Here is a 15,961-nt window from a genome sequence, read left to right as displayed (position 1 = left end):
AGAGCAAGCACATGCCCACCTGTCTTAGGAGTGGGCCCCATGAAATGGTTGTTCTTGAATGTCAGTTCCAGTAGCAAAGACAAGCAGACACTTAACTGCTAAGGGGGCACGAAACGCTGTGTGTGTGTATGTGTGCCAGTCCTGAACTCTGACCTGGGGCCAAAAGGGGGAGAACTGAACTCTGACCTGGGGCCAAAAGGGGGAGAATTTACCAGATGTAACACCATGAGCAAGGTGAAGAGGCAAAGAAATGACTCACGCTGGGTTGTTACAGAAAGATTTAAGCACCATAAGGACTGGCAGCTGCAGGTAAAGGATGTCCCGGGAGCTTCCAGGGCTGGGGGAGAAGGGGTGGGCGTCAATAGAGAGGCCAGGGTTTGACTAGATTTGATCTCTAAAGGAAACAGGAGCCACAGGAATGGCATTCCATGTCCATGGTTGTGGAGCGGGGACCCAGCAGGGAGGTCCCTTAGGAGGCTCTCCTGGGCAGAGAGAAGGGCCAGAGCAGGAGCATGTGGGAAGGAGAGGGCTCTGCGTCCATGGACGGTTCTAGCTCAGTGTCTGGGGTAGTGACACCATTCCCTGAAGCAGGGGGCTCAGAGGACTGTCTTCACCCAGGAAACCTGAATCAGGGATGCTGCGGGGACAAGTCTGGGCTGAAATTAGAGATGTGGGTGTCAACAGCATGGAAACCGGACAAGTGGGGCCTGCAGTACATGGCATTTAGGAGGAAGAGGGTGAGAGTGAGGGACCGCCCACAGTGGCAGCGGACATGGAGGGGGAGAGCTGTCCGCAGTGTTCTGGGGTCAGAACAGGAAGGCCACCGTGGCTGAGGCAGCAATAACTTGCTGAAGTCACTACCAGACCACGTGGGGCTGTGAAGGGAGAGGAGGATGGGCCAGGGACGTCACCAGAGAGGTGAGGGAGGCAGGGAGATACCAGAGGCAGTCAGAGGTGAGTTTGAAGAGGGAGCAAAAGAGGCATTAAATGATGGAGCAAAGTTCAGACAGTGATGGGAGGAGAAGGAATTCTAGAATCATGGAGGAGGGAGGCTTGGATCAGAAAAAAACAGGCTAAGGGGGAGGCACGCACCTGACACCCGGCTGAGGAAGGTCCCGAATTGCACAGGAACCATTGTATTTGTTTTTATTTTCAACTTTTCTTTTCATGATTATAAAACCAGTGTTTATCATGAAAAAATTAGACTATATAGAATCTATAATGTTCTGCCCTCCAAATACCTAGACATTTTTGACATCTTTTAAAAAAGGCAGATACAGCGCTAGCCAGTTTGGCTCAGTGGATAGAGCATCGACCTGCAGACTGAAGGGGCCCAGGTTCCATTCCAGTCAAGGGCATGTACCTCGGTGGTAGGCTCTTCCCGGCTCAGGCCCTGGTCAGGGCACTTACAGGAGGCAACCAATCAATGTGTTTCTCTCACATTGATGTTTCTCTCTCTCTTCCACTCTTTCTAAAAGATCAGTGGAAAAATATCCTCAGGTGAGGATTAACAACAACAAAAGCAAATACATACCCCCAAAAACCACACACAAAACTTGGGATCACTGTGAGTGGCCAGTAGGCTAGATCCACACTATTTTTAATTTGCTTTATCATTTCCTAATATATTATGAGGCTCTTCCCACGCATTAAATATTCTTCTAAAACATCATTTTTCAATACTGTTTTGTGTGAATATATAATTTATGTAATCAGCCTCCTACTTTGGCCATTTAGATTATTTTTCATTTTATAAATAACTAGAGGCCCAATGCACAAAATTCGTGCAAGAGTAGGCCTTTGCAGCTGCAGTGGCTGCCTGGATCCCTCCCTCCCAGCTGCATTGGCTGCCTCGTCCGGAAGGTCCTCGGGTCTAATTAGCATATTACGCTTTTATTATTATAGATGTGGCAATAAATACCTTTGTCTATATCTCTGTAAAATTCTGACTTCTCCGTATAAAATCCTAGAAGTGGGATTACTGACTCCAAAAGTACTAGTATTTTGAATGCATACAAAGCACAGGATCAGAGTGCCCCCAAGGTCACTGAGATTCTCGATCTGTCTACGCTCTGGCAGCACTGGGTTCTCGGGGGCGCTGGTGTGCGTGGAGAGTTATATTACTTTTTAAAGAGGCTGACTTAAAGCTCCTGAATGTCCTTTCTGCCACCCCTGCGCCCCACCACCCCCTCCGACGACACCACATCGGCCAGTTCTCTCCCCTCTAGGCGCTGCTGAGAGCAGGAATCCCATCTCATTTACTGGTGCACCCCCAGCAATCAGCACACCATCTGCACCGAGTGACATGCATGGAGGGTGGTGATGGGCAATTGCTTTGCTATAGTGGGAAGGCCCACTGTTTCAGGAAAATGAGGTTTCTCATTCCTTGCAGGGACCATATCCACCAATCAGGGGACAGCCACACGTGCCCCAGGTATGGAACATGTCTCTTCTTTCTCTCCTGGCTCATAGGTTGATGCTCAACCCACTGAGCCATGCTGACTGGGGCAGGATAAATGCTTTTCAATAGAAACATTTTATTTTAAAATGTTATAAACATACATCTTACACTGCAGTTTAAGAAAATAAATCCTTTTAGCCCATACTTACACGGGGTGCCCATTCCTGTGGCCGCTGGGGGTGACGGGCCTGCGCAGGGGCTCGTCCCCGCCCCACTGCACACCTGCTGGCCCCTTCCGCCTCGTCTTCCCCGTGTTGGTCATGATCTGGTGGAAGGAAAGAGGAAAAGGGGCTGGAGAAAGCATCTTGAAAGCTGGCCTAGAAGTAGAACTTACTATATTTAATTCATCAATCTATAGTAGTACGAGGCTTTGCAAATAAAAGAGGATGGATCATGCCATAAATCAGGGGTCCTCAAACTACGGCCCGCGGGCCACATGCAAATACAGATATTGTATTTGTTCCCGTTTTGTTTTTTTACTTCAAAATAAGATATGTGCAGTGTGCATAGGAATTTGTTCATAGTTTTTTTTTTAAACTATAGTCCGGCCCTCCAACGGTCTGAGGGACAGTGAATTGGCCCCCTGTTTAAAAAGTTTGAGGACCCCTGCCATAGATTATTCAAATTTTCTCCTTGTGTTTGTGTATTACACCATTTAGTAATATACATTTTTAAAAAATCAAACCATAAAAAAAAGGAGACAAGCCCCAGCTAGTTTGGCTCAGGGTATAGAGCGTCGGTCTGCAGACTGAAAGGTTCTGGGTTCGATTCCGGTCAAGGGCACAGGCCTGGGTTGGGGCTTGATCCCCAGTAGGGGGCTACAGGAAGCAGCCAATCAATGGTTCTCTCTCATCATTGATTTTTCTAACTCTCCCTCTCCCTTCCTCTCTGAAATCAATAAAAAAAAAAATTTTTTTTTTTTAAAAAGGAGACAAAAATAGTTGAATATAGTAATATCACATCTCTGGAGAGGACCAACTTTTGAAAGTAAGAAGGGAAAAAAGACAGATTTAGTTTCATGAAAAATTAACGTTTCCACCCTGGCCGGTGTTCTACGTGGTTAGAGTGCTGTCCCTCCCCAGGGGTTGTGGGTTCAATTCTGGCTCCAGTCGGGGCGAGTGCGGGAGGCAGCCACAGCAACAACAAATTTAACATTTCCAAATATAGAGTAAATTAAAGATAAGCAACAGACTAAGAAGAAGTATTGGCAGCAAATTTAAGCGATTAAAGGTTAAAATTTTCATCAGATAAGGAACTCTTATAGATAAGTGGGCAAAGAATTCAAACAGCCAAGGCACAAAACAGAAAATATCACCATAAAATAGAAAAATAATCAATCTTACAAATGAGGAAATGAAGAAATAAAATGAAGTCACCATAGTCAAGCTGCTAAATTACTAAAATCAAGTAAGTCGAGGCCTGAGGAAATGATTCTATTCTTGCTTTAACCAGTCTGGGAACTTGAACTTTGGAACTTTCCAGTCCTGTGTCAATGCCTGGATACACAACAGACCCAGATAACCTTCTGAAGGACCGAGGAAGAATGTGTGAGCACCCAGACCACCTGACATCCAGTTTCCAGACCATGGTCATCTAGAGAATTATCATCTCTGACCAATTCAGAGGCTAAGAATGCAGAACTGATTCTTTTCAAGAATGTACTTGTTACTGTAAGAGCCCTCAGCTTTTCTTTCTTCTTTGGAATACTGGGTATTGCCTAGTTGTGTTTCTGGTTTGCATACCCTAAGACCCTTGAATAAATCTTTATTATTTATTTCTAGCAGTAGCCTCCTGACTCTTTTTGAGTTTTTCAACACAACTAATGAGAAATTACAATTTTAGCCTTGGTCAGGTGGCTCAGTTGGTCCAAAGGGTCCTGGGTTCGATTCCGGTCAAGGGCATGTACCTTGGTTGCAGGCTCCTCCCGGCCTGGGTCCTGGTCAGGCAGGAGGCAACCAATCGACGTGTTTCTCTCACATCAATGTTTCTTTCTGTCTTTCCCTCTCCCACTCTCTCTAGAAAAATCAATGGAAAAATATCCTCAGGTGAGGATTAACAAAAAACAAAATGTTAGTGGCTGGAAATTTGAGATAACTCTTTTGGAAAGCAGTTTGGCATTTTATATCAAGAGTCGTAAAAATGGTCATATCCTTGGGTGTCAATCATAGTGAAAGAATCCTAAATATGAAAAATGTTAAATAAATAAAGTTGCTGTTACAAAATTATTATAGAGTGAAACTGGAACAATCTAACTGTCCAGTAATAGGGGAATAATTAAGTAAAACATGGCATGCTCATTTGAAATATTATATAGCCATTTACACTGATAAATACTAGGTTATAAAGAAAATGTTCATTTAAAACATTAAATAAAAGTCAAGTTATAATACTGCATATAAATGATACTTTTGATTATGTTAAAAGTATGAAAAAAGTCTGGAGGGATTTAGTCAAAGATACTAAATAACTGCAGTGGCTATGTGGGATAGTAGAACCAAGAGTAATTTTTCCAAGTGTTCTGTAATATGGTTATATTATGTTAATAATTTAGTTGTTCAAAAAAGGAATCACTGAAAAACTGGTGAAATCTGAATAAAGTCTGTGGATGCTCCAACACCAATTTCTTGGTTTGATAAGCGCTGCAGTTACATAAGGTCCTGGGGAAACTGGGTGAGGGGGCATGCGACCTCTCTGCACGACTTTCTCAACTTCCTGTGAATTTATGATTATTTCAAAGAAAAAAGTTTAAATTTTTTAAAAATTGGAATTATATCTGTGATTTCTTGATTTTTACTGACAAGTTATTTGGGTTTATCTACAACTATTTGAGTGAAGGAGAAGAAAAAGGGTCACTTTCTGATGGGAAGCATCAATAGGCCTCACCTGTGTTGTGGGGACAGCCACCAGCTAGGGCAGTGGGCAGCAGGCAGGCTGGGCCTAGACCTGCACTGGTAAGGGAAGGGAAAAAGACAGGAGAGAGAAGGTGGGAGGGAGGCCTCTGCCCTCTTGGAGGAAATGGAACATAATTAAGCTTTCCAAATAAGAACTAAAACGTAGTTTTGTTTTCCTTTATATCACTTGTGAAATTCGCAAGAGAGCGGTTTGAACTGCAATCACTGGATACTGCTGTCCACTCTGACCTCCCTGTCACACTGCCCCCACCTGGGATCTAGGCCTCACCACAGAGCAGGCCCCTTACGTCCAGTTCTCAGCGGTACCTTAGGACCTTTCATGCCTTCTCTTCCCCCCTGTTTTGCCAGTCAGAACACTTGGGTCTTTCCACACAGAGCTGAGGGGGCTAAGTCTGAAGCTCCCGGGAAAGGGAGACAGTGAATACGTGGGTTCCTTCAAGTCTGTTGCCAGCCCTCTGCCTCCTCCTCCCCCCTCCACTGTCCTTTGGAGCTTGACCCTCCCTCTTTCTTCCTGGAGGAGAGAAAACATATCACTGATATTTGAGTGTTTCAGCCTTTGGAAAACCCAGGCAGCCAAACCAAGTCCTTAAAATGCCACAGACCTAAGAAATAATTTATGGTGGGTGGTACCTGTCCTCTTCAGTGGGTGAGGACACCGAGTCTGGTTTGTGGGACGGAATGGTCTGGTTTATTATCAAGGTACCGGAGGGAAGGTCCTTGGTGAAGAGGGTTCAGTGTGCAGGGCCCAGGACCTCTCATGTGGCATGCCTGGGGTCTCAGAGCAGCCACTGTTTCCTAGTTATCGTACAACCCGCTGACCTTGCAGGGGGAGCCGCAGGGTGGCCCATGCGATTTCTGGGACCCTCAGCTGCAAAGGAGCCTTTCTGAGCTGAAAAGATCTTAAACAGTATCTGGTCCAACAACCTGCTGTCTACACAGAGGTCCACAGAAATGCTCAGGGGTTGCTGGGAGAGAAAAGAGGAAGGGTTCCTGGCACCCACCTGACTATCCAGAGGAACTCAGCTTTCTCTGTCACAGATGGAGAGTGTATTTGAAAGAACAAAATCTGCCTCTAAAAGTTCTGCTGCTAAAAAAATTTAACCACAATTTAAAAAATGCAGCTCATGATTTAGCTGAATGTAATTTATTTACTAGTAAAAGATGGTCAACACATGCCAATTTAGGTGAAAGATATATTTTTCCATTTACTAGTTTTTGAGTACTGATGAATCACTTAAAGAAATTATGAAATATTATAAAGTATAAAGTATAAATGTATATACTTAAAAATACTCACCTTCCCAGACTCCCTTGCAGCTAGGGGCCATGTGACCCAGTTCTGACCAGTAAAACCTATGTGGATGTCACCAGATGGAGCTTCGGGAAAAGCACGTGAGGGGGTGGGTTTGGCTGGCCTGCATGTTTGGCCTTCTCCCCGACTTTATCATGAATTTAATCCTAGAGCTGCCTCCATCATCTCATGACCAAGAAGCTCAAGCACATGGATGAAGGGCTGACGCACAGGGCAGAACTACCACAGGGCTAATGGATTTAAAGCTTCCAGGCCCCAGAGGGGGCCCTAGGAATGTGTTTTTGTTTGGGCATATGTTTTTGCAAAATTTGCAGAAGTAGGATATTTGTAATCACTTAATACTGCTGTTTTCTCCTCCTCAGACTTTCCTTCTAACAGACAAGACATGTGAAAATTAAGAAGCTGGACAGGTAGATAATTACTACCAAGCATGGGCAGACCTTCAGATATTATGAAGGTCCCTGGCGTGTGCCCTTTAGTTATATTCTAATCCCTCTTCTGTTCACCAACAGGTCTACTTGTGACAGGTAGCTAGGGCCACCGTGCACTTCAGGGCCACTGGAAACACACTGGCTAACATGGAACTTCTCATAAACACAGTATCGTAACAGAATAGACCAAACCCTCATATGTTATGGCAAACATTCAGGCCATCAATGGTCCATCTCTCCTTTCTACTTCAGGACCCCCAGCCCCTTCACGTGGTACTTACTCCCAAGTACTCCGTGGTAAGAAGCTTCTCGCCTGAGAGTTCGCCGAGCTGGGGCTGGATCAGTTCGTCTTTGTCCAGATCGGCTTCCATGGTGTCATGGTCCTCCTGTTTCAAAAGAGACACAGGGTGAATGCTCTGGACCCCCCGCCACAAGTTCCAGCGGGCACTTGCCACAAAATGAGAAGGCCTTAGCCCAACCACAGCAATGCGTGGGTCTGCCTTCTGCTCATACCTCTCCATGAAGACAAACAGAATGCCAGTCCCCCTCTTTAGGAGGCTGGGTGCCTGTTAAACACTTCCACAACCACAGCTGAGAAGAGGTTCAATAAGATGCTCAACCTCAACGGTCTTGAATGTATCAATGTTAACATCCTGGTTGTGGCATTACACTATAGTTTTGCGAGCTGTTACCATTGGATGGAACTAGGTAAAAGGTACATAGGATTGTTCTGTAGTATTTTTAACAATTGCATGAGAATCTACAATGATCTCAAAATAAAAGTTCCAACTGTAAAAAGAGAGGAGTTAAAAACAAAATAGCATCTATGAGCTGGTAGCATCTGTGTGTAATCAAATGCCAGCTGAGCAGCAGCCATAGTAACGGGGGCACTGTGGTCCTTTCCCACCCCCCGCCAGGACTTGGGCGATTGCACTGTCCTTTGCAGGTTAAATGATAAAGATCAGTACAAAACAGACCAGACCTTCATCTGACCGGGGCACTGACCAAGGAAGGACTGAGTCCATATGAAGTCAGGGAGCTGGCCTGCTGTGGAAGCAGGAAAGGGGGATGGGTGGGCCTGCGAGGAAGCTGGCAGTCCAATCTGGGGGTGGGGAGGGGGTGCCCCAGGTCATCACGCCCTGGTGACCATGGTTCCTGAGATCATCTAACCAATCCTTCCCCTAATTCCTGTCCACTCAACACCCTGTAATTTGGTTCCTCTAAACTTGCCAACAGGAAGAGAAAGCTCTATTCTGCAAACATGAGTACCCTGTTTTATTTTCAAATGAATTTCCAGTCGTTCTGGATGCTCCAGGCTTTTGTGAATTTGATTTACCTGAGTCAGTTTCCAAGGAATCTGAAAGCTCAAATTCCCAGGAGGACTGCCTCTGGGTAGGGCTGTTGGGAGGGAGGGGGTGGAGTGGGTGCAGGCCAATCTCTCCAGGCTCATTTTAGGACACAGATAGCGCCATCTGCCACTGCTAGACAGTGTCACCCAGGATGGGCCGTCTGAAGAAAAGGGGATTTGACTTATTCTAAGTGGTCCCCCCAAAGCAGAGCAGAGCCAGCAGGCTCCAGAGCCTTCCCTGTCAGGCAGCCTGTCTCACTGGTGGGAGGGGCCGAGTGGACTCCCACCGGCACACACTGGAGAGCATTTAAATGGTGCCCTCGTATAGAACCATCGAGGAACCTGCTTTCCATTCCCATAGCGCCTTCCATCCTAACTCTTACGACGACGGTGTGGATCCTTCAATCATTATTTTGTTTGACGTGGAAAACAAGCCTGAGACAGTGACAACTCCATGGTGACAGCCTGGCCTGGGGCTTGGGGCAGCCCCTTTCTGCCCAGGACTTTTTGGCTTGGCCACTTGGGGCCTGCAGAGATGCCTGTTTCCGAGGAGGCCCAAGCAGACTCACCAAGTCATCAAGGCCCGAGGGTACCCAGTGCCAGGTCAAGGGCCAGAGAGTGTGAAGAGGAGGGCCACAGCAGCATTCTGGAGTCCACTGTCTCATCCCGCTCTCTTCCCGTCCCATCTAATCACAGAGAATCCCCTCCGATCCACCCTGGATCACCAGGTTCAGGGGCGATCTAACCCCTAGTCCTGACTCATTCGCCACAGCCAGGGCAGAGCCTTCTGCTGCTGCGGCTTCACCTGAGTAGGCAGCTCAGCCAAGTGTAGCTACTCACCATCCTGAAATTTCACTCGGGGACCCTCAGAGGTAATGCCATCTGTGAGGCCCGGCCTGGGGTCAGCACTGGGACAGCGAGGGAAGATTTACACCGTGGCCTCGGCTCGGAGTTCAGTTTACTAAAACACCAACACCTCAGTGATCAAATAGTGTGTGCAATACTTGATTATTTCAGGAAAACGACTGCTCCTTGTGAACAAAAGCAGTGGGCTCTGTGGTCAGAGTGAGTGGCAGGGCGCTCTGGGCAGTGGAGTCGTATTTCAGCTCTTTTCCAGGGAACGAAGCCTTGGAGGCACCGGTTGGAAATGGGCATATGAAGCGCGATTTCACAGAGGGATTGGTGATATGCCACTTCCCTGCCAGGATGGAATGTGAAACGTTAAGAAACAAAGCAAACGTCCACATTCCATTTCAATGGAAAATAAATGGTCAATGGCTAACCTCGGTCAACACTGGCCAAGTATTTCTTTACCCTGGACAACAAGTACATGTGTGAGACAGTCACTTGCCGATCAACCTACACCCATACAAACTAGTGACCGCAATGAAAGCTCGATGTGTTAACTTGCTCAAAAAACAAGTTCGTAAGAGATTTGTTAAGATATTTATTTTTAGTTAAAACAAGTTGAAGTTTTTCTCATTAAAAGTAGCATATAGCTATGTTTTTTTGTAATTGATGGGCCTTTCCTAACCTCCAACACACAGGACAAGGTCCGCGCTTGGTCCCTAATATACAACCCTTCACTAGAAGTTGACTCGAGTTGCAGCTACTGTGTAAGTGTGGGCACCCCAGCCACCCACTCACCATCATCTCTCTACTGGAAAAACACAGGCAAATACCATTGGTGCTTTCAAGAATATCATGTTAATGTTAAACGCATAAATGTAAGAACACGGACATGAAAACCATTTTTCAATTGATAGTTCTTGGTTAAGACAGTTTTGTACCGAGGCTCTAACTTGGAAGCCATGGCTCTTGTCAGCGCCTAGGTTTCCCCATCCATCCATCCATCCATCCATCAAGGCCATCTTGCCGACTCCTTTAAAATCATGACTTACATTCTCTGATCCTGAAAAGGCATATACTGTATAGATGTAAACAAGTCACTGCCGTCATCTTTCTAGGAAACGCTAACACTGGTGAAAAGGAAATGGAGGCATCGCCAGGGCTCCCGAGACTTAACGAGCCACAGTAAACTGAGCTGAGCCAGTGGAGCTGGAAAACACAATTGAACAAAGAGACGCAGGAGCTGAATTCAATACTATTCAATCTAATTCCCAGCCCCTCTGGGAAACTATGCAGGAGGGAGGTTCGGGAAGGTGAGGAAACCGGGAGGTGCGGTGGGAAGTGTAAGCAGAGAGCTGACCAAGAGCGATGCCCACTGTGGTAGGCACTTTTGCCAACAGGATCAGAACCACAGAGGATGTATAAGAACTTTCTGCAATGGGCAAACCTAGGACACATTCAGTGACAACTACTGCTCAAGCATTCCATCTGGGAGAGAGGCAGCTACTTCCCGTTCCTTCCCCAGTTTCCGTGGGAAGGATTCTGCTCCCCTCACTCAAGTGCAGGCAGCTGAGGGTGGCGATGCCCCAGGGCCAGAGCCCATGTGAAAACAGCCACATCGCTAACTTTTCCGAGCTGCTCTTGAAATGCCAAACGAAACATATTTTGCAATCCACTTAGTGAAGGAAGGAGGTGAGGAATAAGAAAATGCTTCAAGAATAAACGCCTCCTCAGGGTGGGGTTTTAAATACCATTGTTGGAAGGAATTTTACTAAAATTACTGGCCTTTATGTGCTCGAGCAGCGGGCATCAGATTACTGAAGGCAGAGCTTAGGGGTAGCTGATTACTTCAAGAAATTAAGAATGCCTCATAAGAAAGGCGCTTGAGGTGAGAGGAATTTAGGTGCTCCAATGCGAAGCTTCCCCGTGGCAGCTCGGTGATCTTATGACACAAGATGCTTAACTGGAGGCCTTAGATACATAATACTCCAGACTAACCAGATTCTAAGCAATTGGCCTGAAAATAAAAGTAAGGTTAACCACTCAATGCATTTGAAAACTCAGATTCTTACAGATATAATGAGGGGAGCAGAATGTATTCAAGTGGTTTTACATATGACAAGTAAAAGTATCCAGTGTGTTTTCAACTTGAAATAATTATAAGACTGCTACCAACAGTTTAAATTTGAGACACCTTAGAACACTGCATTGTAAATCTCACTCTTTGTAAAAATAAGAGAAAAACACTCCGCATGGGAGAGAAAGGGTGGACAAGGTGACTGGGCAGGCAGCGTAGTCAACATATTTCCCCTAGTGCAGCGGTTCTCAACCTGTGGGTCGCGACCCCTTTGGGGGTCGAACGACCCTTTCACAGGGGTCGCCTAAGACCATCCTGAATATCAGATATTTACATTATGATTCATAACAGTAGCAACATTACAGTTATGAAGTAGCAACGAAAATAATTTTATGGTTGGGGTCACAACATGAGGAACGGTATTTAAAGGGCGAGAAGGTTGAGAACCACTGCCCTAGTGGAATGGACCCTTTCCTTCCTTTTGTGCTTTTTCCTGGTGTGTGTGTGTGTGTGTGTGTGTGTGTGTGTGTGTGAAGCAGGTCGTGAATCCTTAAGGATACACCATGATGCCTGGAAGTTGTTTGGGACAGCAACTTCCCCATTCACAAAACACACCCAGGTAATGATGGCTGGTCTAACTACCAGTCCCGTTTAGGAAATAACCACATGATAGAAACCAGAGAAACCCCAAGATCTTTACTTCTTTGATTCTTCTAACCCATTGCTTACCTGCTCAATTTGCTTGCTTAAATGTTTTCTGACGTCTAAGTGAAACAGCAAGATATATGGTGATAATGGCAAAATGCTCTGTGAAAAGCCACCCGTTAAAATATGTAATACACAGACTTGGAAGCTCAATAGGACGGGAAGTGAAAGACAGTAGGAAGCTTCTGTGGGACAAAGAGAGGAAGCAACCATCATCACACCGGCAAGAGGACTTGTGGTTGCTTCTGAACGAGGGTCCTGAGTGTGCTCAGTTGATGGGGGGCGGGGGAGGGCTCAGGGGAAGAACAGACTCAGGGACTAAGTGTGCCCCCAACCCTAAGAGAAGTAGAGGGTGGGGCTAGACAAGAAACCACCAGTCAGAACGGCACACACACCCCTGACACAATGTCAGCAAGAATGTCCTAAGAAAAGACTAGTATTCAATAAACCACTATGTTCAGAAAGGTTTAGATGAACCTCAACATCTTCACAGAATCTATATGAAGCGGATTTGAAAAGTGGGAATCTGTCAGTGTTTTTCAAGTTCCTGGGGAAGAGCAGGAATATGAATTTGGTTTTCTCACAGGCTGGCTGTTACCGCAGTCTGCACGGGGAACAGCCTCCCTCCCCTCCTCTTACCCACAGAGGGTGTCTGACCTCTCTTCTCCCTGCTTTCCACCTTCAGCTCCACCCCGGCCACTGCCAGCCCCGGCTCCAGCTCCGGCCGGGCAGCACACGTGGGGCCTCGACTCCAGCAGACATCGGCCTGCATCCGTCTAGACCAGTGGTTGGCAAACTCATTAGTCAACAGAGCCAAATATCAACAGTACAACGATTGAAATTTCTTTTGAGAGCCAAATTTTTTAAACTTAAACTATATAGGTAGGTACATTGTTATTAACTTAATTAGGGTACTCCTAAGCTGGCCTTTGCTAAAAACGCCCTCAATCTGATTGAGGTACGTTCGCTGAGGTCGACCCCTTCCAACTCTCCCATTCACACTCGTCTTGTATACTTGTTTCGTCTATCTCCTTTCCAAAAACTGACTTCTGCTCATGGGCCACGAAGTTTCAATCGCACTGTACGTGCGCGCCCGCACGTGGTATTTTGTGGAAGAGCCACACTCAAGGGGCCAAAGAGCCGCAAGTGGCTCGCGAGCCACGGTTTGCCGACCACTGGTCTAGACCGCCCCTTGGTTGTGATGATGATGTTAAAACTCAATGCTAACACACACCGAGTCTGTTTCATCACAATCACCCGATGAAGTGGGTACAGAGAGGTTCCTGTGCTGCCCTTTCTGTTCCCTGTCACCTTGGACTTGGCAGGAGGGCACAGCACACATGATCAAATGCACACACGACATGAGACAAGACCCCGTAGGCTTCGGTAAGCTGACCTGCCACGGAGATGTCTCTCAGGGATCAAGACAGCGTCCAGCCCTGGCGTTAGCGCCCAGCCCAGGGTCCGGGGTGAGACCCGTCCGCATGGCTCTGGAGGAAGGAGGGAGAGAGAACCACTATGTGGACAGAAGGAAAGGAAAGGAAACCGTCATTTCTTGGTGCCCATTATTTGCCACAGATTAACTCACTGATTTCACAATTTTGTAATGAGTATTTATTTTTATAGATGAAGGAAGAGAGTAACGTGAAAGAAAATACAAAGGTAGCTGGGATCTCACCGAGTGGGGCTTTGGATGCTGCCTTTAGCAACTTATTTTTTTTTTTAAACATATTGATTTTTCACAGAGAGGAAGGGAGAGGGACAGAGAGCTAGAAACATCGATGAGAGAGAAACATCGATCAGCTGCCTCCTGCACACTCCCCACTGGGGATGTGTCTGCAACCAAGGTACATGCCCTTGACCGGAATCGAACCTGGGACCCCTGAGTCCGCAGGCTGATGCTCTATCCACTGAGCCAAACCGGTTAGGGCTAGCAACTCATTTTTTAATATTTAAAAATATTTGTATTGATTTCAGAGAGGAAGTGAGGAGAAAGAGATAGAAACATTAATGATGAGAGAGAATCATTGATCAGCTGCCTCCTGCATGCCCCCTACTGGGAATGGAGCCTGCAACCCTGGCATGTGCCCTGACTGGGAATCGACCCACAACCTCCTGGTTCAACCACTGAGCCACACCGGCCGGGCAGCAACTTAATTTTGTTAGGTGATGAGGGGCATAGAAATGTCTTTTAAAGGATCATGTGAAAGTGTATGCAAACGGGTCAGCCACTTTGGGGAGCAATCTGGCATTATCTAGTAAAGATGAGACCCTTGTGCCCCCTGACTCAGCAATTCCAGGTCTAGCTGTGAACCTCAGAGAAGCGCTCACACGTGTGCACAAGGAAACAGGGACGGGAGCCTCTGTCCCTCAGAAAGGACGGACAAACGCAGTGGTTCTGTCTTACAATGGAACACCACACAGTGCTTAATGGATGAACTCAGCAGCATGTATGGGTACGAGTAAATCTCTAACATGTAATGTTGAATGAAGAAAGCAAGTTGGTAAGTGAATTGTACAGTATTGTGTAAAATTAAAAACCATAAACTAAAGTGTATATTGTTTACAGAAACAAAGATATTATAAAAGCCCAGAATCGTTCGTAGAATTTACACCAACTTCAGGACAGCAGTTAATTCTGGGAAGGGGAGGATGGCAGAAGGAGGAAGGAACAGGTCCCCACCTGTTCTGTTACTTTCTGGAATGTTGAAAATGTTCCCCAATTTAGAAATGAAGTGTTCATGCCCCTGTATGACTTGAGCTTTAGGAAGAGCCACATGCAGGACAAGCTGGGAAGGGAAGAGACTGAGGCTAGGGCTAGGCAATCAGTAGAGGGGAGACGAGGCAGAAGCCAGCAGGTGGAGTAGAAAAGGAAATGAAGAGGAAGAGGAAAGTGACCCTCAGAATGATGAGCCAGAGTCTGGAGGGAGAAGGAACAATCACAGATCGCTTAATCGTCTACAGAAGCGAGCCTGGGATGATCGGCAGTTGACTAGCCTCAGTGTTGGTTCACGCCCACGTGAGATTTACATGTTTGTTGAACATGTATCAGGGGTGTTAGACTGAGCTGAGCGCTGCTCTCGTTCATGGCAGTTAGGAATTGGCCCATTTAGAGAAACCAAGGCTTGTACATGGCAGAGTCAGGACCCAACTAGGGACCCTGATTCAAACGCTGCTCAGCCTAGAAATCAGGAGATCCACAAGCCACCTCGTCCCAGCACCTCAAAGCTCAGTTCAAGTACAGGAGTGACAAGGGCCGCCCGTGACTTCCTGAATTCACCTGGCAGTTTTATTTTTCATTGTGAAAATCGGCACTCTGAGTGATGACTTAACGTCACTTTTCAGTTAATAACTTCTAACAGCTTCTCTCCTCTCTCAGAATAAGGCCCTATCCTTCCCAGGGCTCCAGGTGACCTGACCTTAGTGGCCGTCTCTGATTCCATATCCTATTCCCACTTCTTGCTGTTCCTAGAATTCCCCCAAAATGCTTCTACCTCATGGCCTTGACCTGTGCTGTTCCCACTGTCCACCAGGCAGCCCACTCCCTCACACCCTCCTCCTTTACTGCTCTTCAGAGCACATGCCACCATTTGACACATATTCCTATTGGCTTATTTGTGCAAGGTCTGCTTTCTCCTGACAGAATATCTATGTTGCTTATTGCTATATCCCTAGATAGAGTGTCAGGCCTAGAATAGATCCGACAGCTTCTGGCAATAGGAACATGAGGGGTCAATTCCCCTCTACAGAAATCAAGTGTGACTGATTCATTAAAAACAATCATTTCTGGGCAATGGAAGATGACCAATGACAGAGAACAGCTTGAGAAGTGTTTGCTCACTGGGGAAAGCTATTAAAATTAGGCA

The 15,961-nt window shown here is 46.4% G+C and overlaps 1 protein-coding gene across 4 annotated transcripts in view; it reads right to left on the bottom strand.

The window, feature by feature from the left end:
• The window catches only part of ARMC9 (armadillo repeat containing 9), a 104,669-nt gene that overhangs the window by 16,064 nt on the left and 72,644 nt on the right, over nucleotides 1-15,961 (bottom strand). For all 4 annotated transcript variants that reach the window (XM_006082633.3, XM_023762312.1, XM_023762311.1 and 1 more), the window contains 2 exons: nucleotides 7,398-7,502; nucleotides 2,611-2,726 (listed from right to left, as the gene is read on the bottom strand). In XM_006082633.3, coding sequence (XP_006082695.1) covers nucleotides 2,611-2,726; nucleotides 7,398-7,502 — 221 coding nt within the window. The remainder of the gene's footprint in view (nucleotides 1-2,610; nucleotides 2,727-7,397; nucleotides 7,503-15,961) is intronic.

This window comes from Myotis lucifugus, unplaced genomic scaffold, assembly GCF_000147115.1.
Source record: "Myotis lucifugus unplaced genomic scaffold, Myoluc2.0 scaffold_3, whole genome shotgun sequence".
Classification (NCBI taxonomy): Eukaryota; Metazoa; Chordata; class Mammalia; order Chiroptera; family Vespertilionidae; genus Myotis; species Myotis lucifugus.
The sequence above is the reverse complement of the archived record's forward strand: the minus strand, read 5'-3'. Positions and strand labels throughout refer to the sequence as shown.